The following is a 25,964-nucleotide window of genomic DNA, read 5'->3' on the forward strand; positions in this document are numbered from 1 at the left end:
TGCTATGATTATTGGGGTGCACAGGTTCTTTTGGATTGGTGTTTCAGGGTTCTTAGGGTATAATCCCAGTAGCGGAATTGCTGGGTCAAAGGGCAGTTCCATTTTTAGTTTTCTGAGGAAATTCCTTACTGTTTTCCACAGTGGCCTCACCAGTCTGCATTCCCACCAACTGCACAAGGGTTCCCTTTTCTCCGCATCCTCTCCAACATTTGTTTGTGGATTTGTTTATGTTGACCACTCTGACTGGTGTGAGATGGTACCTCATTGTGGTTTTAATTTGCATGTCTCTGATGACTAGTGATGCTGAGCATCTTTTCATATGTGTCTGGGCCCTCTGTATGTCTTCCTTGGACAAGTGTCTGTTCAAGTCCTTTGCCCATTTTTTAATTGGGTTGTTTGTCTTCCTGGAGTGGAGTCGAGTGAGTTCTTTATATATTTTGGAGATCAGGCCCTTGTCTGAGGTATCGTTGGCAAATATGTTTTCCCATACTGTTGGTACTCTTTGTAATTTGGTGCTGTTTTCTTTAGCCATGCAGAAGCTTTTTATTTTGATGAGGTCCCATTTGTTTATTCTTTCCTTTATGTCCCTTGCTTTAGGGGATGTGTCTGTGAGGATGTTGCTGCGTGGAATGTCTGAGATTTTCCTGCCAATGTTTTCCTCAAGGACTTTTATGGTGTTACGGCTTATATTTAAGTCTTTTATCCATCTTGAGTTTATTTTCGTGTATGGCGTAAGTTGGTGATCGAGTTTCATTTTTTTGCACGTAGCTGTCCAGATCTCCCAACACCATCTGTTGAAGAGGCTGTTTTTGCTCCATTTTATGCTCCTGCCTCCTTTGTCAAATATTAATTGATCGTATAGACTTGAGTTTATTTCTGGGCTCTCTATTCTGTTCCATTGGTCTATGTGCCTGTTTTTATGCCAGTACCAGGCTGTTTTGATTACAGTGGCCTTGTAATACAGTTTGATATCAGGTATTGTGATCCCTCCTGCTTTGTTTTTCTTTCTCAAAATTGCTGCAGCTATTCGAGGTCGTTTATGGTTCCATATGAATTTCTGCAATGTTTGTTCTATATCTGTGAAATATGTCATGGGTACTCTAATAGGGATTGCATTGAATCTATAAATTGCTTTGGGTAGTATGGCCATTTTGATAATGTTGATTCTTCCAATCCATGAACATGGTACATGCTTCCATTTGTTTGTATCTTCCTTAATTTCTTTCTTCAGTGTTGTGTAGTTTTCTGAGTACAGGTCTTTTACCTCCTTGGTTAGGTTTATTCCTAGGTACTTTATTTTTCTTGTTGCTATATCGAATGGGATTTTTTTCCTGATTTCTGTTTCTGCAGTTTCGTTGCTGGTGTACAGGAATGCCTTTGATTTCTGGGTATTGACTCTGTATCCAGCTGTTTTGCCAAATTCATTTATTAGGTCGAGTAGTTTTTGAGTGGAGTCTATAGGGTTTTCCATGTACACTATCATGTCATCTGCAAACAGTGACAGTTTCATTTCCTCCTTTCCAATTTGGATGCCTTTTATTGCTTTTTCTTGTCTGATTGCTGTGGCTAGGACTTCCAATACTATGTTGAATAGGAGTGGTGAGAGAGGGCATCCTTGTCTAGTTCCTGATCTTAGTGGGAAAGCTCTAAGTTTTTGTCCATTGAGTGTGATGTTGGCTGTAGGTCTCTCATATATGGCCTTAATTATGTTGAGGACTGCTCCCTTTATTCCCACTTTGCTGAGTGTTTTTATCAGAAATGGGTGCTGTATCTTATCAAATGCTTTTTCCGCATCTATTGATATGATCATGTGATTTTTGTCTTTGCTGTTGTTGATGTGATGTATTATGTTTATTGATTTGCGAATATTGTACCATCCTTGCATCCCTGGGATGAATCCCACTTGGTCATGGTGGATGATCTTTTTAATATATTGCTGGATGCGGTTTGCTAATATTTTGTTGAGAATTTTAGCGTCTGTGTTCATCAGCGATATTGGCCTGAAGTTTTCTTTCTTCGTTGTGTCTTTATCTGGTTTTGGGATTAGGATGATGTTGGCTTCATAAAAAGAGTTTGGGAGTCTTCCATCAGTTTGGATTTTTTCGAATAGTCTGTGAAGGATAGGGGTTAGTTCTTCCTTAAATGCTTTGTAGAAATCTCCTGTGAAACCATCTGGTCCAGGGCTTTTGTGTGATGGGAGTTTCTTGATGACTGCTTCAATTTCCTTTGCTGATATTGGTCTGTTCAGGTTTTCTGCTTCTTCTTCAGTCAGTTTTGGAAGATTATATTTTTCTAGAAATGTGTCCATTTCATCTAGGTTTTCAAATTTCTTAGCATACAGGTCTTCATAGTAATTTCTTACGATCCTTTGTATTTCTGTGGTATCAGTTGTAATCTCTCCACTTTCATTTCTAATTCTGTTTATTTGGATCCTCTCTCTTTTCTTTTTGATGAGCCTACTTAAAGGCTTGTCGATTTTGTTTATCTTTTCAAAGAACCAGCTCCTGGATTCATTGATCCTTACAATTGTGCTTTTAGTCTCTATGTCATTTAGTTCTGCTCTGATCTTGGTTATTTCCTTCCTTCTGCTTGCTCTGGGCTGTCTTTGTTGTTGTTCCTCCAGTTCTTGTAGGCATAGGGTTAGGTTGTTTGTTTGAACTGTTTCTAACTTCTTAAGGTAGGCCTGTATTGCTATGAACTTCCCTCTCAGGACTGCCTTTGCTGTGTCCCATAGGTTTTGGGTTGTTGTGAGTTCGTTTTCATTTGTTTCCAGGAAGTTTTTGATTTCTTCCCTAATCTCGTTCTTGACCCATTCATTGTTTAATAGCATGCTATTCAGTCTCCATGCTTTTGAGTGTTTTGGGTTTTTACCCTTGGCGTTGGTTTCTAGTTTCAGACCCTTGTGGTCAGAGAAGATGCTTGATATGATTTCAATTTTTTTGAATTTGTTGAGGCTTGCTTTGTGTCCTATCATGTGGTCTATCTTTGAAAAAGTTCCATGGACACTTGAAAAGAACGTGTATTTTGCTTCTTTGGGATGAAAAGCTCTGTATATATCAGTTAAGTCCATTTCCTCTAAGGTATTGTTAAGTGACACAATATCTTTGTTGATCTTTTGTTTGGAAGACCTGTCCATTTTTGATAGTGGGGTGTTAAAATCCCCTACTATAATTGTGTTACTGTCTATATCTTTCTTGAAATCCTCCAATATTTTCTTTATGTATTTGGGTGCTCCTATGTTGGGTGCATATATATTTACAATGTTTATGTCTTCTTGGTGGATTCTTCCTTTGAGTATTATGAAGTGACCTTCTGGGTCTCTCTTTATGGCCCTTCTTTGGAAGTCTATTTTGTCAGATATGAGTATTGCTACCCCTGCTTTTTTTTCCTGTCCGTTTGCTTGGAAAATTTGTTTCCAGCCCTTCACTTTCAGTCTGTGTAAGTCTTTTGTCCTGCGATGGGTCTCTTGTAGGCAGCATATGTGTGGGTCATGTTTTCTTATCCATTCAGCTGTTCTGTGTCTTTTGATTGGAGCATTTAATCCATTTACGTTTAAGGTTATTATCGATAGGTAGTTATTCATTGCCATTATTTCCTACCTGTGTTCCTCTGTCTTTCTCTTTTCCTTCCTTTCCTTAAAGCAGTCCCTTTAGCATCTCTAAAAATATGGAACGCTTCACGAATTTGCGTGTCATCCTTGCGCAGGGGCCATGCTAATCTTCTCTGTATCGTTCCAATTTTAGTATATGTGCTGCCGAAGCGAGCACAAGAGTTCTTTATATATTCTCAATATATAACTTCTTTGCCAGATATGTGATTTGTGAATATTTTCTCCCATTGTGTGGCTTTGTATTCTCTTAACAGTGTCTTTTGAATTTTGGTGTCACATCTAAGAAATTATTTTGCTAACCTAAGTTTAGAAAGATTTTCTTGTATATTTTATTCTAGAAATTGTATAGGTTTAGATTTTACATTTAGGTCTGTAATCCATTTTGAATTAATTTTTATATATGTTGGAGGTATGGATTGAAGTTCTCTCTTTTTTTTTTTTTTTTTTTGCATATGGATATCCAAATGTTGCAGTACCACTTGTTGAAATGGGAATTCCCATTTTCCATTGAATTGCCTTTGTACTTTTGTTGAAAGTAATTTTAAGTATAAAGATATAAAATAAATTGAGTTACACATGAAGTACAGTGTATAAGTCTTCAGCTTGGTGAATTATCGTAAAGTGAACACACTGTGTGACCACTCTATAGGTCAAGATTAGAACAAAATCAGGACCTCTGAATCCCCACTCATGCTCTTTCCCAATCAATACCACTCCCAAAGGTAACCACTCTCTTGATTTCTAACATTATGGATTGGCCTTGCCTGTTCTCTTTACGATATATAAATAGAATCATGCAATATGTACTCTTTGATGTCTGGATTCTTTTACTCGGCAGTATATCTGTGAGATTCATCTGTGTTGGCTATACAGTTGTAGTTCATTCATTTGCATTACCATACAGTATTCCACTGAAAGACTGGGCCACAATTTACCCATTGTATTGTTGAGGGACATTTTGATTTTTCTCCACAATTTAGTATTAGAAATAATGCCACAGTGAACATCCCTGTCCTTGTTTTCTAGAGCCATATGCATGATTTTCTCTAAGGTGCGTACCTTTGAGTAGAATCATTGGATCATAGTGTATAGAAATCATTAACTTTACTTAGCATAATGCTCTCCAGTTCCATCCATTAGTAAATAAAGCCAAGCTGTTGCATCAAACAACTATGCCAGTTTACATTCCTACTAACAGTATGTAAAAGTTCTCATAGCAAACCAATCTTAGGGTATTTTAGTCTGTTTAATTGTAATCTTTCTGGTGGGTGCATAGTGGTGTCTCATTGCAGCTTAAATTTTCACTTACCTGAGTGCTAATGGCATTGAGTACATTTCATTGGTTACCTGAGTGCTAATGAGGTCAAGTATGTTTTCTCATGTTCATAGGTCATTTGGTTTTTCTTTTTAGTGAAGTGCCTATTTACATCTCTTGTCTATTGTTTGTATGATTCTTACTGATTTGTAGAGGTTATTTTATATGTTCCAGATAAGACCCCTTTGTCATGTATGAATGTTGTGGACAATATCCCCATCTATAGCTTGCCTTTTTACTTTTGTACCTTTTTTATCTTTACTGTATTTTTTCCCATTACCATTTAGCCCCTTATACCTTTCTCCCTCCAGCAATCACCACACTGTTGTCCATGAGTCCTTTTTCCTTTTTGCTCACTCACTCCACCCCCAACCTCCTCCCACCTCTAGCTGTTCCTTCTCCATTGTACTTTTAATCTTGTAACATTTATAAGTCTTTTAAGAGTAGTGCTTTTCTTGTCTTGTTTTAGAAGTGTTTCCCTATCCCAAGTCTGTGAAAACACTTCCCTATATTGTTTTCTAGATACTTATTTGTGTTACCTTTCACATTACATTTACAATTCACCTGTAGCTTATTTTTGTGTATGGTGTTAGAGGTTATATGTCATTTTCCCTCATATAGATATCCAGTAACCCAGCCACATTTATTTGAGAACATCATCCTCTTCCCACTGCTTTTAAGGCCAACTTTGTCATCACTCAGGTGTCCACACATGTTGGATTCTCTTTTTATTTCTGTTGGACTATTTGTCTAGCCTTGTGCTGATACCAGATTATCTTACATGTTCTATTATTTAATGGAATGGTTTTTCTACCACAATTTGTGATTTTCCCACAAAGTAGGTCACTAACTTGATATAAAGTAGGCATCCTGTATTAAGTCGTCATCATGAACTTGGAACCCAATTAGAAGTTTCCCTAAATTCCATCCCTATCACCCAGGGATCAGCAGTTTAGAATAGAAGGAATGTGCAATTACAGGGACTCGTGACATTTGAGGATGTGGCTGTGGATTTCACTCAGGAAGAGTGGCAGTACCTAAACCCTCCACAGAGGATCCTGTACAGGGGCGTGATGCTGGAGACCTACAGAAACCTGGTCTCTGTGGGTAAGAATGACTTCCTCAGGTAATTTTGCTGTTTATAATTACTGTGCCCAATAGATGTCCTTTAATTCAACTTCAGAAACTTATAAAGTCTCTGAACTGTTTGAAGAGTGAACTCCAGAGATCAAAGTTCCCTTTTTCCCCTTTGCTCCCCTGACAAGGTGTTTGTGAACTAAAAGTCCAGGTGAAATGATTTAACTTAACCATTGTGTCAAGTGATAGGTCCCTTATGCTGCCCCAAACTCCACCTTCCTCTTTCTCAGAGGCTCTGAAGACCAAGGAGGTGTTGCTGTCGTTTCTCATTAGCAGGGCAGCAGGCTACCAAACCAGACCTCATCCTCAAATTGGAGGTAGAAGAGCCATACCTTGCAGAAGATAAAATCCCAATTTGGAGCTTTCCAGGTAAGTGGAGTCACCCAGGCTATGGGGACATGAGGTCCCAGCTTGTTAGTCAGTGATGAGGACCTCTGAAAGGGCTTTAAGGAATACCTGGGGAAAGATTGTGGCCCTTTGATGTTGTTTGAGGACAGGGACGTGAACACCCAGACATAAGACTGACCCCCTTCCCCTGTCCCACACCCACCAGACCACTCTCCTTAATTGATGCTCACCCACAAGTTTTTGCACAGCTCCGTTCCCCATATGTGTGTCTTGTGTATGCCAGTTCCCAGCCCCTAAGCCTTGCCACTTCTACCATACTAAATCTCACTGCCTTATCTAAAGCCAGGCACATATTAGTCATAGGCTGAAGCTAATGCTTGAATTCCAGATTGAATTGCCCAATTCCATTCAGCTTGGATATTCCTATCTAAAACATTTTGATTATCTCTTTTTAAAAAGAGCTTTATTGAGAGATAATTCACATACCATAAAATTCACTCTTTTGGAGCACACAAATTCAGTGATTTTTAGTATATTCACAGAGTTGTGCAGCCATCACCACTACCCAATTTTAGAATATTATCACCCCAAAAAGAAACCCTCTATCTCAATCAGTCACTCTCCATTCCATGCCCCCATCCCCTAGGAACTGCTAATCTGCTTTCTGTCTCTATTGTTTTGCCTATTCTGGTTTCTTTTACTTCTTGCCATGTTTTCAGGGGTCATCCATCCGTATTGTAATATGTTTCAGTACTTCATTTATGGAAGAAAGATGTATCATTCTTTTTATTTTCCATTTGTTGATGGACATTTAGGTTGTTTCCACTTTAATGATTGTATTAATGTAGAAGTTTCTGTGGTGATGTATATTTTCATTTCTTTAGAGTACATACATAGGAGTGGAATTGTTCAACAATGTGATAACAGTGTGTTTAACATTTTGTGGAACTGCCAAATTGTGTAAATATCCTGTTCCTCAAAAACTTTTATTCAGTGGTTTTAACATTCCCTGATGATTCTTACCTAAATCAATTATGACTGAGTTGGTTAAAAATAATGAATTTTCTATTGTTCCTTCTACATTTGTAAGTTGGCACTCTTCTGTAAAGAACTTTTCCCTTACCCCATCTCCATTAATTTAGTAATTAATTTTAGTATCAGTAAGGACTCATGGATTCCTATTTTTTAATGTATTATAATCCATTACTTTATATTCTCATTCATTTTGATGTTCAAATTGTTCTCAATTTGACTAATAAGAGTCCTTTCAGGCTGACTCCTCTGTCTTTTGATGCATCTCCATCATTCCTTGAACACTTCCTAGCACAAAAATACATTCCAGGTTCACCTTGTCTTGAGCAACTTGTCCAAGGATCTCTGATTCCATTTAGTGGGGAATAGTATATAAAAGTCAGCATCTAGGTGCTGGGTGTGCTCATAGCTACTCAGATTCTTGTCTATTCATCTACAGATGATTCCCTCCATCTGTCTTTTTTCCCTTGTATTTATTTTTTAAGGAAGTCGGACATTTGTCCTTTAGTTTCTCACATTTCGGATTTTGCTATGAAGTACCCCCATGGTGGTATTTAACATATTCCTCTTTCATAGCAGTATTGTTAGTATTATTCTGAGGCTGCTGAATGTATATAGAGGGTTGAATCATTTGAAGTAATCGTGTCAGTGTCATTAAGAATCAAGACTTTTCAGTATGGTTGTTAGGAAATAAAGATGAGAGGATATTAATTATTAGGGAATCCTTTTATATTCAATTTTGCTGTCTGATTATATAAAATTTGCAAATATTAAAGAACAAAAATTCAACTGAATAACTTGGAGGCTATATTGACACTATAAAACAATTCATGAATTGGGGAGCATTCCCATCTAGCAAATAGAAGGGAGCTTAAGGAGTTGTATAACATGGAAGTTTTTCATAGGCAGAAGGAGAGTGGGAGAAGGAGGTTTAAAATGGCATATTATTTCAAAGAAAAAAAAAAGTGTATTATTTCAGACAAGGTCACCTTCCCTTAGGGGAAGGCAAGGGATCTTATCAGTCAGATTACCTCATTAGTCAGATTAGTGTTGGTCAGGAAATTCTAGAATGGTTTTAAAATTCTACTCCTAGGAGAGGCTGAAACTGCAGTTTAAGCCTTGGTGGGGTTTACCACAAGTGACTCCATTTTGGGTGTGTTGTTTCTTTTTAACATAAATATTTGCTTGGATCCAAAGTCAAATCTGGAAAACAGGTATATTCTCTTTTTTCTTTTTTTTAATTGTTGTTCAATTACAGTTGTCTGCATTTTCTCCCCACCCCTCCACCCCACCCCAGCCAAACCCACCTCCCTCCCCCACCTCCACTCTCCCCCTTGGTTTTGTCCACGTGTCCTTTATAGTAGTTCCTGAAAAATAGGTATATTCTAAGAAGTCTAGCTCCTTTCCCTCTCCATCCCACTCTTTTCTTTCTTTCTCTCTATAAGTTAACACTACCATCAGATGTAACCATTTATTAAAATTTAGAAGTTTATTCTTCCATTGTTTTTTACAAGATGAGCCTATATAAATATATTTTTTATAGCTTTCCTTTTTTTAGAAAAATGTTAGCCTACTATGCACAGTTTTATTAACCTTATTTTCAGTTGATATTCAAGAACACGTTAAATACAGGATCCAGCAGAAGTAACACCTGCTTGAGTGTGGTTGGTAGGGTAATAATATGGGTATAATAATTTATAGTTTTAATTTGAACATTTCACCTAAAGTGTCATAGGGTGTGCTTGAGTGCAATATTGTTATGTTACAGAATTATGTGCTTATGATTTTGCAATAAAAAGGGATGTTATTTGTGTTGGACCCTGTATATTGAGATATTACTTATTTTTATAGTAAGATAGTGGCTCTTAACTAATAGTAGTAGTTGTAGTTGTAGTAGTAGTAGTTGTAGTATAGTCATTGTTGTAGTCAACATTTAAAAGCATTTCCTGTGTGTCATGCATATTCTGTTATAAGTAATTTAATCATATCAACAAATATTGAGTGGGCACTGTTATAATTCCTGTGTTTTCAAGGTGGGAAAGTAAAATACAAATAGATTAACTTGCCTGAGTTCACAGAGCAAGTAAAGGGCTAAGGCAGGATTTGAACCTGGGCTAGAGAGCCTGTAACCCTAGCCACATATGCTCTGCTGCTTCTTACCACCCAAGGAGGTTCAGATTCAGTAGATCCTTGGTGGACTTGGGTCCCATCAAATTTATTTTGTAAAAGTTTTTTTTTGTGTGATTCTAATGTTCACTACTGGTTAAGAACTAGTGGTTAGCAATCCAAGGAAAGGATGTTCCAGGAAGAGAAACCACCACTGCATGATCCATTTTAAAATTCAGTATTATCATGTTATCCTTATTAAATAAATCTAAGTGATGACATGAGGAGTTTAGTTATAGTGACTCTTCTTTCAACTTCTCTGTATGTTTGAAAATTTTCATACAAAATTTTAAGAAAAGGTGATAAGAAAAATAAACTTCAAAATGATAAAAATTAAGTACTATATGTGCAAAAAGTATTTACTATATTTTACTGACTTCAAGATACCATTGGATTTTTTTCTTTTTTTTCCCTAACATTTTTTATTGTTGTTCAAGTACAATTGTCTTTATTTTCCCTACACCATTCCTCCCCACCCCAGCCATCCCCACTTCCCACCCTTGATCCTACCCCCATTTGGTTTTGTCCATGTGTCCTTTATACATGTTCCTGAAAACCATGCCCTCTTTCCCCCCCTGTTATCCCCTCCCACCTCCCCTCTGGTTACTGTCAGTTTGTTCTTAATTTCAGTGTCTCTGGTTATATTTTGCTTGCTTGCTTGTTTTGTTGATTAGGTTCCACTTATAGGTGAGATCATATGGTATTTCTCTTCCACTGCCTGGCTTATTTAACTTAGCATAATACTCTCCCGTTCCATCCATATTGTCACAAAGGGTAGGAGCTCCTTCTTTCTTTCTGCTGTGTGGTATTCCATGGTGTAAATGTAGCATAGTTTTTTGATCCACTCATTTACTGATGGGCACTTAGGTTGCTTCCAGCACTTGGCTATTGTAAATTGTGCTGCTATGAACATTGGGGTGCATAGGTTCTTTTGGATTGATGTTTCATGGTTCTTAGGGTATAATCCCAGCAGTGGAATCGTCGGGTCAAAAGGCAGTTCCATTTTTAGTTTTCTGAGGAAATTCCATACTGTTTTCCACAATGGCTGCACCTGTCTACATTCCTACCAACAGTGCACTGGGGTTCCTTTTTCTCCACAATCTCACCGGCGCTTATTGTTTGTTGATTTATTTCTGATGGGCATTCTGACTGGTGTGAAGTGGTATCTCATTGTGGTTTTAATTTGCATCTCTCTGATGGCTAGTGATGCTGAGCATCCTTTCATATGTCTCTGGGCCCTCTGTATGTCCTCCTTGGAGAAGTGTCTGCACTTCTTCTGGAGAAGGAGGACATGCACTTGTCTTTCCTTTTGTTTATGTGATGTATTATGTTTATTTATTGGTAAGAGAAAAAATATGACTATCTTCACTGATATTTATTATTATTCTAGTTTTATGGTGAATATTAACCATAGAGACATGGGTTTATTTCTGGGCTCTCTATTCTGTTCCATTGATCTATATGTGTGTTCTTTTTTTTCTGTGTCAGTTTTTATGCCAGTACCAGGCTGTTTTGATTACATTGGCCTTGTAATACAGTTTGATATCAGGTATTGTGATCCTTCTTTGTTCTTCTTTCTCAAATTTTCTGTGGCTATTCGGGGTCATTTGTGGTTCCATATAAATTTTTGAAATGTTTGTTCTATATCTGTGAAATATGTCATTGGTATTTTAATAGGGATTGCATTGAATCTATGAATTGCTTTGGGTAGTATGGACATTTTGAAGATGTTAATTCTTCCAATCCATGAGCATGGCACATGCTTCCATTTGTTTGTGTCTTCCTTAATTTCTTTTCTTCAGTGTTGCGTAGTTTTCTGAGTACAGGTGTTTTACCTCCTTGGTTAGGTTTATTCCTAGGTACTTTATTTTTCTTGTTGCTACATCAAATGAGATTTTTTTCCTGATTTCTGCTTCTGATATTTCATTGTTGGTGTACAAAAATACCTTTGATTTCTGAAGATAGCATTGGATTTTAAGACACACCACTAAGAAAGAATTTTTGACATGTTATTGATTGTAAAGTGCTTGTGGATTCAGAAATGTTAAAATGTGGAATAATATTCATCTTCTGATTGATGAAATATGGTATATTAAAGGCAAGACTTTGCGATTTCAACGGTCTGAATGGGTGGTACAGATGAACAACTACTTTAGAAGTTTATAAAAATTAAAGTTATAGAGGTAAGTTTTGAAAAGACTGAACTTCTTGAAAGTTATCTATAATTGAATATAGCAAAATATGGAGGTCTAGGCTCTGTGGATGATGGAACTTGAGGAAGAGTTTGGAGTTAATAATAGAACTAGCTTTTAGGAGAAATAGTCTAGACAGTAACAGAAGGTGGTGTTGAAGAACTGTGAATACAAAGGTGAATCCAGGGGCAAAGAACTTTAGGTTTTCTTTGTTGTTTTTAAGGCTAATTATTCTAAATCTTTCATTTACTGAGAATGTGAATTAGGTATTATTGTATAAGTAGTTGTATAAATAGTATGTCAGGTACAGATAAAGGTTCATATGGTAAATGAAGTTTACGTGTAATAAGGTCACCAGAGTTGATGGAAATCAGAGATGATATAAAGATAGTGATAAATACTTAGTTGTCAAGGTAAGATTAAGTTTTCCTGGTAACAAAATGGCTAGCAGGTGGGAGTTTAGTAAAAGAACAGGATTTGATGGTCAAGTTTCTCTCTCCAGGAACTCTGATAAAATGAGATAATAGTATCATCTTTCATGTAGCAGTGCATTTCTAAAGAAGGGCCATTGCATAATGTCAAAGTATTAAAATGGGTTTATTCTACTTCCTTCTAGAAGAAGCCTGCCAAGTTGATGAACAGGTTGAGAGACAGCATCAGGATGACGAAGATAAATGTCTGTTGATGCAAATTGGATTCCCTGACAAGAAAACAATTACCACCAAGGGTGAACATGACTATAATGAATTTGGAAACACACTTTTTCTGAGTACAGACCTTGCTGCTTCAATACAAAGACCCCATAAACATGAGCCATTTGGAAATAATATGGTAGACAATTTAGACTTATTTAGTAGAAGCTTTTTAGTAAAGAAACATGATAATGGATGTACAAAATTATTATTTCATACTGAATATGAGAAAACAACTCCTGGAGTGAGAACTTATGGATATAAAGAGTGTGGGAAGACCCTCAGGCGAAAGAAAGGTCTCAGTCTACATCAGAGAATTAAAAATGGAGAGAAACCTTTTGAGTGTACTGCATGTAGGAAAACCTTCAGCAAGAAGTCACACCTTATTGTACATTGGAGAACTCATACGGGAGAGAAACCCTTTGGATGTACTGAATGTGGAAAAGCCTTTAGCCAAAAATCTCAACTCATTATACACCTGAGAACCCATACAGGAGAACGACCCTTTGAATGTCCAGAATGTGGAAAAGCCTTCAGAGAAAAGTCAACTGTCATCATACATTACAGGACTCATACAGGAGAGAAACCTTATGAATGTAATGAATGTGGAAAAGCCTTCACTCAGAAGTCAAACCTCATTGTCCATCAGAAAACCCACACGGGAGAGAAAACTTATGAATGCACTAAATGTGGGGAATCTTTCATACAGAAGCTGGATCTAATTATACATCATAGTACTCATACAGGAAAGAAACCCCATGAATGTAATGAGTGTAAGAAAACTTTCAGTGATAAGTCAACTCTCATTATACATCAGAGAACTCATACAGGAGAGAAACCTCATAAATGTACTGAATGTGGGAAGTCTTTCAATGAGAAATCAACTCTCATTGTGCATCAGAGAACTCATACAGGAGAGAAACCCTATGAATGTGATGTATGTGGGAAAACCTTCACCCAAAAGTCAAATCTTGGTGTACATCAGAGAACTCATTCTGGAGAGAAACCATTTGAATGTAATGAATGTGAGAAAGCATTCTCTCAGAAATCCTATCTCATGCTACACCAGAGAGGTCATACAGGAGAGAAGCCCTATGAATGCAGTGAGTGTGAAAAAGCATTTTCCCAGAAATCATATCTCATTATACATCAAAGAACTCATACAGAAGAAAAACCCTATAAGTGTAATGAATGTGGCAAAGCCTTCAGAGAAAAGTCAAAGCTCATTATACATCAGAGAATTCACACAGGAGAGAAACCCTATGAGTGCCCTGTCTGTTGGAAAGCTTTTAGCCAGAAGTCACAGCTCATAATACATCAGCGAACCCACACAGGAGAGAAACCATATGCATGCACTGAATGTGGCAAAGCCTTTAGAGAAAAATCAACATTCACTGTACACCAAAGAACTCATACTGGAGAGAAACCCTACAAGTGTACAGAATGTGGGAAAGCCTTTACCCAAAAATCAAACCTTATTGTACATCAGAGAACACATACAGGAAAGAAAGCCCACGGGAAAGGCTATACTCGGAAGTCAAAGATGATTACACATTAGAAAGTAAATCAATAGTGTCTGTTATGTTCCCTAAAGGAAAGTTTTGTTAGTTAACATTTTTAAAGTATGTTTTGACTTCTGGTTTAAATATAGGGAATAAAGTCAACCTTTTTTTTTTTTTTAATCTCAGTCTTCACCCAAAAGTTGTAGGGAGAAAAAGAAGCAGAAGTGTACTCTCTGTTACTGACAAAATTAGCCGAAACCCTGAAGAAAGGGTTGTCACAGGCAGATGTGGAAGATCTCAGAGGAGTTAGAATGCTCAAGCCTGCAGGTGTTAGACAGTACTGGTAAGGACTCTTAGCTGAGGTTCAGGGTACACCCTGAGTACAGTACGATGTACTGCAACAGCAGTAAACCAGAGCATGGGTAGCTGGGAGGTAGGATGTTTCCTATAGCCATTTAGGGTCTGAGGAGTGACGTGACAGGCAGGGCATTGAAAAGGAATTGCTCAAACCATATTTAGCAGAAACTAGTCTGTACTAATCAGGGGAGCAATTGATGGGGGATAGGCCAAAAGAAGGGAGTGTTCCTTGTGATGAATCCTACAGCTGCCCCTATTTACTGACTCCAGAGAAGTCAAGTAGGAAAGAACTACCAAATGGGAAAAAAAGTCCCAGTTGTAAGAAAACCTCCGAACTGCTTTAAATGAGGCCCTGGCTTCATTTCCCAGTGAACCTCCAGCAAACATCAACTACAGGAAAAACTGTTTATTCAAAGAGGAATGATTTCACAGTAATGAAAATCAGAAATGTACTTGGCTTTTTAGCAATCCCACTTCTAGGAATGCATATACTCATGCATGTATAAAATGATGAACACACAGAGGTATTCATTAATGCACTGTTTGCAAAAACAAAAGGTTGGGAAGCTGTCTAAATGACCACATCAGGGGTCTGGTTCCTGAAATCCTGGTATGTTAATACAACAAACTCCTAGGTAGACAAAAATAAAATATATAAAGAAAACTTGGACACCATTTATGTAGTGATGTGGGATGATCACCAACATACATTATTAGGTGGAAAAAGCAAAGCGCAGGATAGTGAGTATAATGTGCTACCATTTGTATATAAAAAAGGAGAACATGTGGTAAGTACATAATTCAGAGTATATGCATAAACTGTATGGAAAGATACATGAGAAGCTGGGAAACCATGACTACATCTGGGAAAGAGAAGGGGAAGTGGGTGGCTGGGGGGATGGAATTGGGAGATAACTGTATATCCTTTCATAACTTTTGAAAATTGTACTCTGTGAATGTACTGCCATTTCAATAAATGAACATTCAAAAAGCATAGTTTCTTCCATTACTATTATAATGAAGTCAGATGCAGGATTTCATAATGTTTAATACAGATAGGCTCATTGTGGAGTTTTAATTTTTTAAAAGAATAATTAGATTAATCAGTCAAAGCAACAAATAATCAGTCAGTTCCAAAGGCAAATGTATATTACTTTCCTGGGGGTGTCAAATAAAGTGATTCTCAGGTTAGCTGGGACCACATTATGTAAACTTAAAATAATTGAGACCGATACACATTTCTTATTTTGTATACACATTGACATCTATAAAGATATCCTGTACTACAGCCTGCCAGTGCTTTTCCATATCTTTTTAAAAATTTTTTTATTGTTATTCAATTACAGTTATATGCCTTTTCTCCCCATCCCTCCACCCCACCCCAGCTGAACCCACCTCCCTCCCCTGCCTCCACCCTACCCCTTGATTTTGTCCATGTGTCCTTTATAGTACTTCCTGTAATCCCCTCTCTTCACTGTCCCCACCCCACTCGCCCCTGGCTATTGTTAGATTGTTCTTAACTTCAATGTCTCTGGTTATATTTTGTTTGCTTTTTTCTTCTATTGATTATGTTCCAGTTAAAGGTGAGATCATATGGTATTTGTCCCTCACCGCCTGGCTTATTTCACTTAGCATAATGCTCTCCAGTTCCATCCATGCTGTTGCAAAGGGTATAAGCTCCTTCTTTCTCTCTGCTGCGTAGAATTCCATTGTGTAAAATATATAAGTCCTAACACCATAAAAGTCCTAGAGGAAAACATTGGCAGGAAAATCTCAGACATTCCACACAGCAACATCCTCACAGACGTGTCCCCTAAAGCAAGGGACATAAAGGAAAGAATAAACAAATGGGACCTCATCAAAATAAAACGCTTCTGCATGGCTAAAGAAAACAGCACCAAATTACAAAGAGAACCAACAGTATGGGAAAACATATTTGCTAATGATACCTCAGACAAGGGCCTGATCTCCCAAATATATAAAGAACTCACACGACTCCACTCCAGGAAGACACAACCCAATTAAAAAATAGGCAAAGGACTTGAACAGACACTTCTCCAAGGAAGACATACAGAGGGCCCAGAGACATGTGAAAAGATGCTCAGCATCACTGGCCATCAGAGAGATGCAAATTAAAACCACAATGAGGTACCATCTCACACCAGTCAGAGTGGCCAACATAAACAAATCCACAAACAAATGTTGGAGAGGATGCGGAGAAAAGGGAACCCTAGTGCACTGTTGGTGGGAATGCAGACTGGTGAGGCCACTGTGGAAAACAGTAAGGAATTTCCTCAGAAAACTAAAAATGGAACTGCCCTTTGACCCAGCAATTCCGCTGCTGGGATTATACCCTAAGAACCCTGAAACACCAATCCAAAAGAACCTGTGCACCCCAATGTTCATAGCAGCACAATTTACAATAGCCAAGTACTGGAAGCAACCTAAGTGCCCATCAGCAAATGAGTGGATCCAAAAACTATGGTACATTTACACAATGGAATTCTACACAGCAGAGAGAAAGAAAGAGCTTATACCCTTTGCAACAGCATGGATGGAACTGGAGAGCATTATGCTAAGTGAAATAAGCCAGGCAGTGAGGGACAAATACCATATGATCTCACCTTTAACTGGAACATAATCAATAGAAGAAAAAAGCAAACAAAATATAACCAGAGACATTGAAGTTAAGAACAATCTAACAGTGGGCAGGGGGGAGTGGGGAGGGGACAGTGAGGAGAGGGGATTACAGGAAGTACTATAAAGGACACATGGACAAAAGCAAGGGGGAAGGTGGAGGTGGGGGAGGGAGGGGGGTTGGGCTGAGGTGGGTTAGAGGGATGGGGAGAAAAGGCACACAACTGTAATTGAATAACAATAAAAAAATTAAAAAAAAAAAAAAAAAACCATTTTCCAAGGCGAGGGACAGATTGAGAGCCCTGATCTGAATGGACATGGCCAAAGACTATGTTACAACCCATCTGCTCCAGAATAAGAAGTCCCATTGTGTGAATGACTATATTTGTGGCACTTATGCTTCTGTGGTGGAATTGGACAACCCAAGCTATATAAAACCTGGGCATGATCAGTGTTTGGACGTAACAAAACAGGTGAGTCAGACCTGAGACCCTGCCTGTGCACTCCCAAGCTTTGTTTATTCTCTAAATTATTCTGTAATAAAACAAGCTGTGGACTCACTTTTTGAGCTATGTTAAGTAAAACATGACATACAGGGTGGGGCAAAGGTAGGTTTATAGTCAATATAGAAAATAATACAAAATGAAAGTAATACAAGAATAAACTTTCATGTACTCACAACTGTAACCTCCTCTGCCCCATCTTGTATTTAGTGCCTTTCCAGGGAGAGGAAAGCTTGGGGAAAAATGGGCTGACTTCCTTGCTCTTTGTGCAGTCTGCTGAGAGAATACCCAAGGGCACTAGAAACATTTTATTTTCCTGCTGATATTCCTGACTGACATCCAAGATGGCAGTAGTGTAGGTGAAAGCTACACTTACTTCCTCCCAGGACCAGACTGGAATTACAACTAAATTATATATAGAATAATCATCCTGAATAACCAATGGAAGACTAGCTGCAGAGAAAGCTTATAACCAAAAATTTACAAAAGCAGCCATGCTGAGACTGGTAGGAAGATCAGAGACGTGAAATCGGATGGCCTTGCACCCACGGGTGGTGGTTGAGGTTTCAGAGGAATATCTCAGCTGCAGGGGGTTCCCCTGAGAAGCGTGGGGTCTAAATCCCAAGCTGGACTCCGCAGCTCAGAGAACCAGAACCTGGAATAAGTGCCCACATAACATCTGGCTGTGAAAAGCAGTGGGGTTTCTGTCTGCCAGGGAGAGGTGGGAGTCTTGCTAGAGACACATGCACCCTCTTAAAGGGCCAACACACAAAATTTTGTTTGCAGCCACCCACCCTGGGCTCCAGTGTACCCTACCCTGTGGAGCTTATATCCTGCTCAGGAGCTAGCTGCTTTGGCCAGGGTGCAGAAGTCTGGGCAGACTCAGTGGGTGTCAGTGACAGTTGTGTGGCATTGGGGCGAGGACTATTCTACCACTTTCCTGTGAACCTGATTGGCATTTTCCCCTCATGGAAGAACCAGTAGACTGACCCTCCAGACTCTAGCTCCAGCTCTGGAGGCCCCACCCACCCAACTCCTATTGGCTCTAGCCTGCCAAGGTTGGCTCAAAATCTGGGACAGAATGACTGGTATGGCTCTTGGTCACAGGCCACACCCCCACCTTCTCCTCATGAGAGATCCACTAGCCCCATTCTCCCACATCCTGACAGCACCACCCTGCTGAGATCCATTTCCTCTCAGCAGAACCTGGGACGGAGTTACGTGGCTTTAGAATGTGGGTCATACTTCTCTCACACACCCTCCTGGAGCAGAGTCTTCCTTTCAGAGAGCCAAACCTTGGTCTGTTTGGTCCTGATTGCTAGTCTCACCCTGATGTATCCCTGAGACCCCACCCCAACAAAGGTATGCAAGCACCCAGTGGGTGGCAGCTAGACTTGGTATACCCTGGGACATTTGCTGACTGGCCTCAGACCCAGCAATGGCATCAAGTTTGGCCTCAGACCCAGCAATGGCACCAAGTTTGAACGTGTCAATCTGGTGAGCACCACTCACTCTTACCTGGTGACTCACTATGAACCTACTTCATGCAACTCAAGTACAGCCAGAGGCTCTTTCATTGATTGAGCCTAACAGGCAACCATTTGGCTGTGGCAGGTAGAGACAGATCTTAGGGTACCTTGGTACTTTTGCTGCCCTGCCCTCAGGCCCAGTGCTGGTAATAGACAGCTTTGGTGTGCAGATTGGTCCTTCCCATGCACATCCAGCCCAAGCAGAGGCAGCCACAAACTGTGGATTGCTTGTATCCAAACAGGTTGCACAGAGCCAGTCATAGTCCTTCTCTTACATTGTCTTGCAAGAGAGTCCCTCTGAAGAGGCCCAGAACCTACACATCCAGTGTCTAGCTTCAGACAAATTCAGAGCAGAATCCATTTGTCTCACAAGTGGCATAAAAGGGAGATCACAGCAGGCACCAAAACCTGCTGAGGCAAATTCTTCTTCATGTGGTCAGCACCTGCACAGCAAGACTGCAAGCCATGGTCAGGGTTGAACCTCACAGTCAGCCAGCCTGAGGGTTGGCCCCATGCATGAATGGGCCAATAGCAGTCAAGACTGAATTACAACAGGAGGGCCCACATAAACCACACAAGGGATATTCACAAGGGAAATACACAAGGAAAATTCCTGGAGTACTCAGTTCAGGTGATCAAGGAGAAGGCACCACTAGACCCCACAGGACACTTACTATATAAGGCCATCCCACAAAGACTCGGAGTCAGAGCAGATCTAACACATAGAAACAAACAAAAAGAGGCAGCCAAAATCAGGTGACAAAGAAACAGGCTCCAAGTGAAAGAACAGGAAAAATCTCCATAAAAAGAGCCAAATGAAATGAAGGCAAGCAATTTATCAGACATAGAGTTCAAAGTAAAAGTGATAATGATGCTTAACAGCATGAAAAAAGACACAGAAACCATAAAAAAGGACCAGTCAGAAATGTAGCACATAATATATGAAATGAAGAACATTGAAAGAAATAAACAGTAGGTTGGATGAAGCAGAGGATCAAATCAGCGATTTGGAAGACAGGGTAGAATAAAACACCCAATTAGAGCAGCAAAAACAAAATTAATTTTTAAAAATTAGGATAACATGAAGCATAACAACATCCACATCATAAGGGTACCAGAAAAAGGAGAGAGAGAGCAAGGGATTGAGAACTTATTTGAAGAAATCATGACTGAAAACTTCCTTTACCTGATGAAGGAAAAAGACACATAAGTTCGGGAAGCACAGAGAGTTCCAAACAAGATGGACCTAAAGAGGCATACACCAAGACACATCATGATTAAAACGCCAAAGGTTAAAGACAGAGAAGATTTGCCACAAGAGAAATACAGTTAGTTACCTATGAGGGAGCTCCCATAAGACTGTCAGATGATTGCTTGACATAAACATTTCAGGCAAGAATGAATAGGCATAAAATATCAAAGTGATGGAAAGCAAGGGCCTAAAACCAAGACTACTTTACTCAGCAAGGCTATCATTTAAGACTGAAGGAAAAATAAAGAGCTTCCCAGAGAAAAGAAATGCTACAGGAGTTTGTTACCACCACAGCAGTATTACAAAAAATGTTACAGGGCCTGCTTGAAGAAGGAAAAGAAGAATAAAATGGGAATACATACATACCTATCAATAATTACTTTAAATAAAAATGACTTAAATGCTCCAATCAAAAGACATAGGGTAGCTAAATGGATGAGAAAACAAGACCCATGTATATGCTGCCTACAAAAGACCCACCTCAGATCGAAAGATACACACAGACTAAAAGTAAAGGGATGGAAAAAGATATTTCATGCAAATGGGGAAAAAAAGCTGTGGTAGCAATATTTATATCTAACAAAATGGACACTAAAAGATTATAGTAAGAGACAAAGAAAGATATTATTTAATGATAAAGACAGAGGTCCAACAAGAGGGTATAACCCCTGTAAACATTTATGCATCCAACATAGGAGCACCTAGATATGTAAAGCAAATCTTGATGGACATAAAGGGAGAGACTGACAATAATACAGTCATAGTAAGGGATTTTAACACCTCACTGACATCAGTGGATAGATCTCCCAGACAGAAAATCAACAAGGAAAGGGTGGCCTTAAATGACACACTAGATCAAATGGATTGGATTGATATCTCCAGAGCATTTCACCCCAAAGCAGAAGAAGACACATTCTTTTCAAGAGCACATGGAACATTTTTTAGGATAGACCACATGCTAGGACACAAACAAGTCTCAATAAATTTAAGAATACTGAACTCATATCAAGCATCTCTGACCATAATGATATGAAACTAGAAATTAATCACAAGGAAATAATAAGAAACATACAAAGACATGGAGGCTAACCACATGTTACTAAACAATGAATGGGTTAACAATGAGATCAAGGAAGAAATAAAAAGTTACCTTGAGGCAAATGAAAATAAGGACACAACAATCTGAAATCTGTGGGACACAGTGAAAACAGTCCTAAGAGGGAAATTCATAGCATTATAGGCCTATCTCAAGAAACAAGAAAAATCTGAGATAAACAATCTAACTTTACACTTAAAGGAACTTGAAAAAGAACAAAAAACAAAGGCCAAAGTGAGTAGAAGGAGGGAATTATTGTAATAAAGATCAGAACCGAAATAAACAAAATAGACTCTGAATAAAACAATACAAAACATCAACAAAACCAACAATGGGTTCTTTGAAAAGATAAACAAGATTGATGAATCTTTAACCAGAATCAAGAAAAAGAGAGGACCCAAATAAATAAAATCAGAAATGAAAGAGAAGTAACAATTGACAACATAGAAATACAAAGGATTCTAAGAAAATATTATGAACCTCTATATTCCAACAAATTGGACAATCTGGAAGTAATGGATAAATTCCTAGAAACATACAATCTTCCAAAACTGAATATGAGAATCTGAACACACCAATTACAACCAGTGAAATTGAAGCAGTATTTTTTAAAAAAACTCCCAACAAAAAGACCTTGACTGGATGGCTTCACAAATGAATTTTACCAAATGTTCAGAGAACTAACACATATCCTCTCAAGCTACTGCAAAAAAATTTAAGAAAAGGGAAGTCTCCCAAGCTCAGTTTATGAGGCCAGAATTATCCTAATTCCAAAGCCAAGTAAAGGCACTGCAAAGAAAGAAAATTATAGGCCAATATCCCTGATGAAAATAGATGCTATAAACTTAAACAAAATATTAGCAAACTGGATCCAGCAATAAAGTAAAAAGATCATACACCATGATCAAGTGGGATTTATTCTGGGGATGCAAGGATGCTATAATACCTGCAAATCGATTAACATGTTATACCACATAAACAACATGAAGGGTGACGATCATATGATCTTATCAACAACTGAGCTTAGCAAGATTATGGGATACAAGATTAATATACAAAGCCTGTATTTCTGTATACTAGCAAATAACTATTAGAAGCTGAAATTTAAAAATAACAATTATAATATAGGCATATGAAGTATTTAGGGATATATTTCACAAATAAAACACTTTTGAGAGATATTAAAGAAGACCTAAATACATGGAGAAATAAGCCCTACTCATGGACCTGAAAACTCAATTAAATGCCAATTCTTTCCAAATCGATCTATAGGTTCAACTCGATCTCAATCAAAACATAGGCAGGCTTTTTACAAAAACCAGTAAGCTGATTCTAAAATTCATGTGAAAATTCAAAAGGCCTGGAATAGCCAGTACAACTGTGGAAAAGAAGAGTAAAATTGCAAGACTTAACACCGTCTGACTTTAAGACTTATTATGAAGCTACGGTAGTCAGTAATGCTACAATAATAGAGAAGCTACAGCAATGCCAACAGTGGTACTGATGTTAAGATAGACAAGCACAAAAACATAACTGAAGTACTTCCAGAAATAACCCAACCAACTTATTTTTGACAGAGATGACAAGGCAGTTCAATAGAGAAGGGATAATAATCTTTTTCAGCAAATGGTTCTGGAACAAATGGACAGCCATATGCAAAACAAAATGAGCCTAACCCCTTTCCTAAGACCATATATAAAATTAAATAAAAATGGATGACAGAACTACATGTAAGGGTTAATATTTTTATTAAGCCTATTGTAGGGATGGATAAATCAGAGCTTGCAGGAAAATCTGAGAAGCCATGCACATCCAGCTGCTGAAGAGAGACAGTGAAGGTGGAACTGGTGGAGAAGTCTATGAAAAAGCCTTTGCCTTTTGTGGGTCTGCAGCCAAGCATCGGGTGGTAGGCCTGGGCCACTGTTGGTCAGCAGGGCTGGGAGATGCAAGGAATGGAGGAATATAGAGTGGAAGAGAGTGAGGAAGAATTAAAACCTCCTGGGTACCTCTGTATCTGTTCTTCATTGAATCAAATTGACAAATCTACAAAATCACAACTTTTCTTGAACTCATCAGAGAGCTAAGATCATAGAGCAACCAAGTAGCTTGATATATGACAAGTACCTTAGTGGGTCACCTGTGGCAGAGAAGGAAGGAACATAGGTGCAACATACCAGCAGTGGTATTGTGTGGGAATATAGAATCCCTGAGAGCTGAAGACCTAAAGGTCACTGGCCCCCACTTGCAGGATCTTCCCCATAGACCTCAACTAGGTGCTCACACACACACACACACACACACACACACACACACAACATTGGGGATAGGACAGGAGTCTAAAGAAAGCCTCTCTCAGTGGTGTAGGCCTGCAATGAGATAGCTGCTATACAGAAATGGCACAAAACCCCAGTGGGACCCTATTCCCTTATAGAACAAAAGCCTTAAGCCAGTGGGGAAAGTGCAGCAAATTCTGTTGCCTCCAAGACACAGGTAAGATCCACTGTGGCTAGAGGAAGGGAAAAGGAAAAATATCCACTTGTGGAGGAAGGGCAAGCAACAATCCTGGGCCCAGACCATTAAAAACCTTTTATCAGTAGGAAGGGCAGGATCACTGAAAAACTCCCACCCTCAAGACCTAGGGATACAGGACTTGCCTGAGACTGAGGCTGACCCAGGACAATTCCTGCCCCCCTCAATAGGTCACCAAGACCCAAGTAATAATAGCAGTCTAGTACTAAGGAAGAGGCAAGAGGATGGACTGAGGTCCTCCCTGAGATGCAGGCATACAGGAAAACTTAAAGACCAGGGTGGTGCAGGAACACTGAGAAAAATTCTCTGGAAAATCAGTGCCTGCCCTAAGCACAAGGTAACACTAGAGAAATCTGAAGTCTATGGTATGCTGATGGTTACCAGAGCAACAACAAAACCCAAACTCAGCCCAAATCCTGACTAGATAGTCTCAATCCCCCCCGCCACACACACACACTAATGACCTATCAGAAAAGCAGCCATGTCTATTTCCAGGAAAAAGTATTATTTACCTCAGTTTCTATTCTCCTACATGTAACATCTGACATTCAGGCAAAAACAATTAGATGCAAGAGAAAACAATCCACTGTTAGAGACAAAGCAATCAACAGACTCAGACTCAAGTGACTCAGTTGTTGGAACTATCAAACAGGAAATTTAAAATAACAATAATTTAGTATGTTAAAGAGAATAGTAGAATATGTGGACAACAGATATGAACAGATGGGGAATTTCAGCAGAAAGATGAAAAGTAAGTCTAATGGAAATATCAGAAATAAAAAAGAAAACATAATGGAGATGAAGAATGTTTTTAATGGGTTCATCAGTAGACCTGACAGAGCCAAGGTAGGGTTAAAATCAGTGAACTTGAAGATAGGTTAATAGAAATTATCCCAACTGAAACATACAGAGAAGTAAAGATTAAAAAGGGGCATACATGTAGGGATGGGAGAAATTTGTAGCATTTTTCTAGCTAACACAGGCTGTCTTCTGGTCATAAATTATTTACACTACCACATCATGTAACAATATGTTCACCCTGTTCCAAGACCTCCAAATGTCTCATTCCAAATTGTGGAACCATGTTCAAATCCAGGACCTCAAGTCTTCTATATCAGGTTCAGATGTGGCTAAGGCTCTTTGTGTGAAGTTTCTCAGTTTCTTGATCCAGAGACCTGTAACCTAAATGAAAAATTATATGAACACCCTCGCCCACCCAACACACACACACATACACACACACAATGGGGACAAAGGAAAAGAATAACTGCAATAGATACTCCAATTCAAAAGGGAGAGAAAAAAAGAGGCACATATCCATCACTGTTCCATAACAATTCTGAAATCCCACAGAACAAATGTCAGGTCTGCCTGTGCCAAGGGCAGATGTTTCATGATTAGGTCACAGTTCCACCTGGGAATAGCTCCCCAGTTCATTTAAATATATTGTTCTGTGGTTTTCTCTCTGACATATTCTTTTCCCATAAGAAATGGCCCATGTTTGCAGCTGAGTAACTTTCTCAGCTTCATTCCTATTCATGGAAGTTACAGAGGGGAGTCCAGAGGCCACTTTCATTCTGGACTGTTTCAGTCACTTTAAGACCATCCTGGAGGTAGTTTCACTACTAAAAGTCTATGAAAAACTTTAAATATTTTCTATGAATCTGGTTATATTTACTCTATACATCAAATGCCACATGGACAATTTTTTTAAAGATTTTATTTATTTATTTTTAGAGAGAGGGGAAAGGAGAAAGAGAGGGAGAGAAACATCAATGTGTGGTTGCCTCTTGTGTTCTCTCCACCAGGGACCTGGCCCACAGCCCAGGCATATGTACTGACTAGGAATTGAACTGGTGACCCTTTGGTTCGCAGGTGAGAACGCAATCCACTGAGCTACACCAGCCAGGGCAACAATTCATTTTTTAAAAATTGAGTTTATTGGGGGGGCATTCGTTAATAAAATCATACAGGTTCAAGTGTACAACTCAACAAAATATCTTGTGCATACTGAATGGAGCAGCCATCACCCCAAGTAAAGTCTCCTTCCCTATTTATCCTGCCTTT

At 38.8% G+C, this 25,964-nt stretch overlaps 1 protein-coding gene and 1 non-coding gene across 2 annotated transcripts in view; one reads left to right on the forward strand and one right to left on the reverse strand.

Annotated features, from left to right (window-relative positions):
• Positions 1-15,338, forward strand: part of LOC112322436 (zinc finger protein 182) — a 38,694-nt gene extending 23,356 nt beyond the window's left edge. Inside the window, exons 4-6 of the mRNA XM_024580015.3 lie at positions 5,906-6,032; positions 6,336-6,431; positions 12,417-15,338. Of these exons, the coding sequence (XP_024435783.2) occupies positions 5,906-6,032; positions 6,336-6,431; positions 12,417-14,050 (1,857 nt within the window). The 3' untranslated portion in view covers positions 14,051-15,338. The remainder of the gene's footprint in view (positions 1-5,905; positions 6,033-6,335; positions 6,432-12,416) is intronic.
• On the reverse strand, positions 3,661-3,767 carry LOC128780031 (U6 spliceosomal RNA). Its single transcript, XR_008426031.1, has one exon. It is a non-coding gene; the product is annotated as a U6 spliceosomal RNA (small nuclear RNA).
• Positions 15,339-25,964: the final 10,626 nt, after the last annotated feature.

The sequence above is a fragment of the Desmodus rotundus genome, chromosome X, assembly GCF_022682495.2.
Source record: "Desmodus rotundus isolate HL8 chromosome X, HLdesRot8A.1, whole genome shotgun sequence".
In the NCBI taxonomy this organism is placed as follows: Eukaryota; Metazoa; Chordata; class Mammalia; order Chiroptera; family Phyllostomidae; genus Desmodus; species Desmodus rotundus.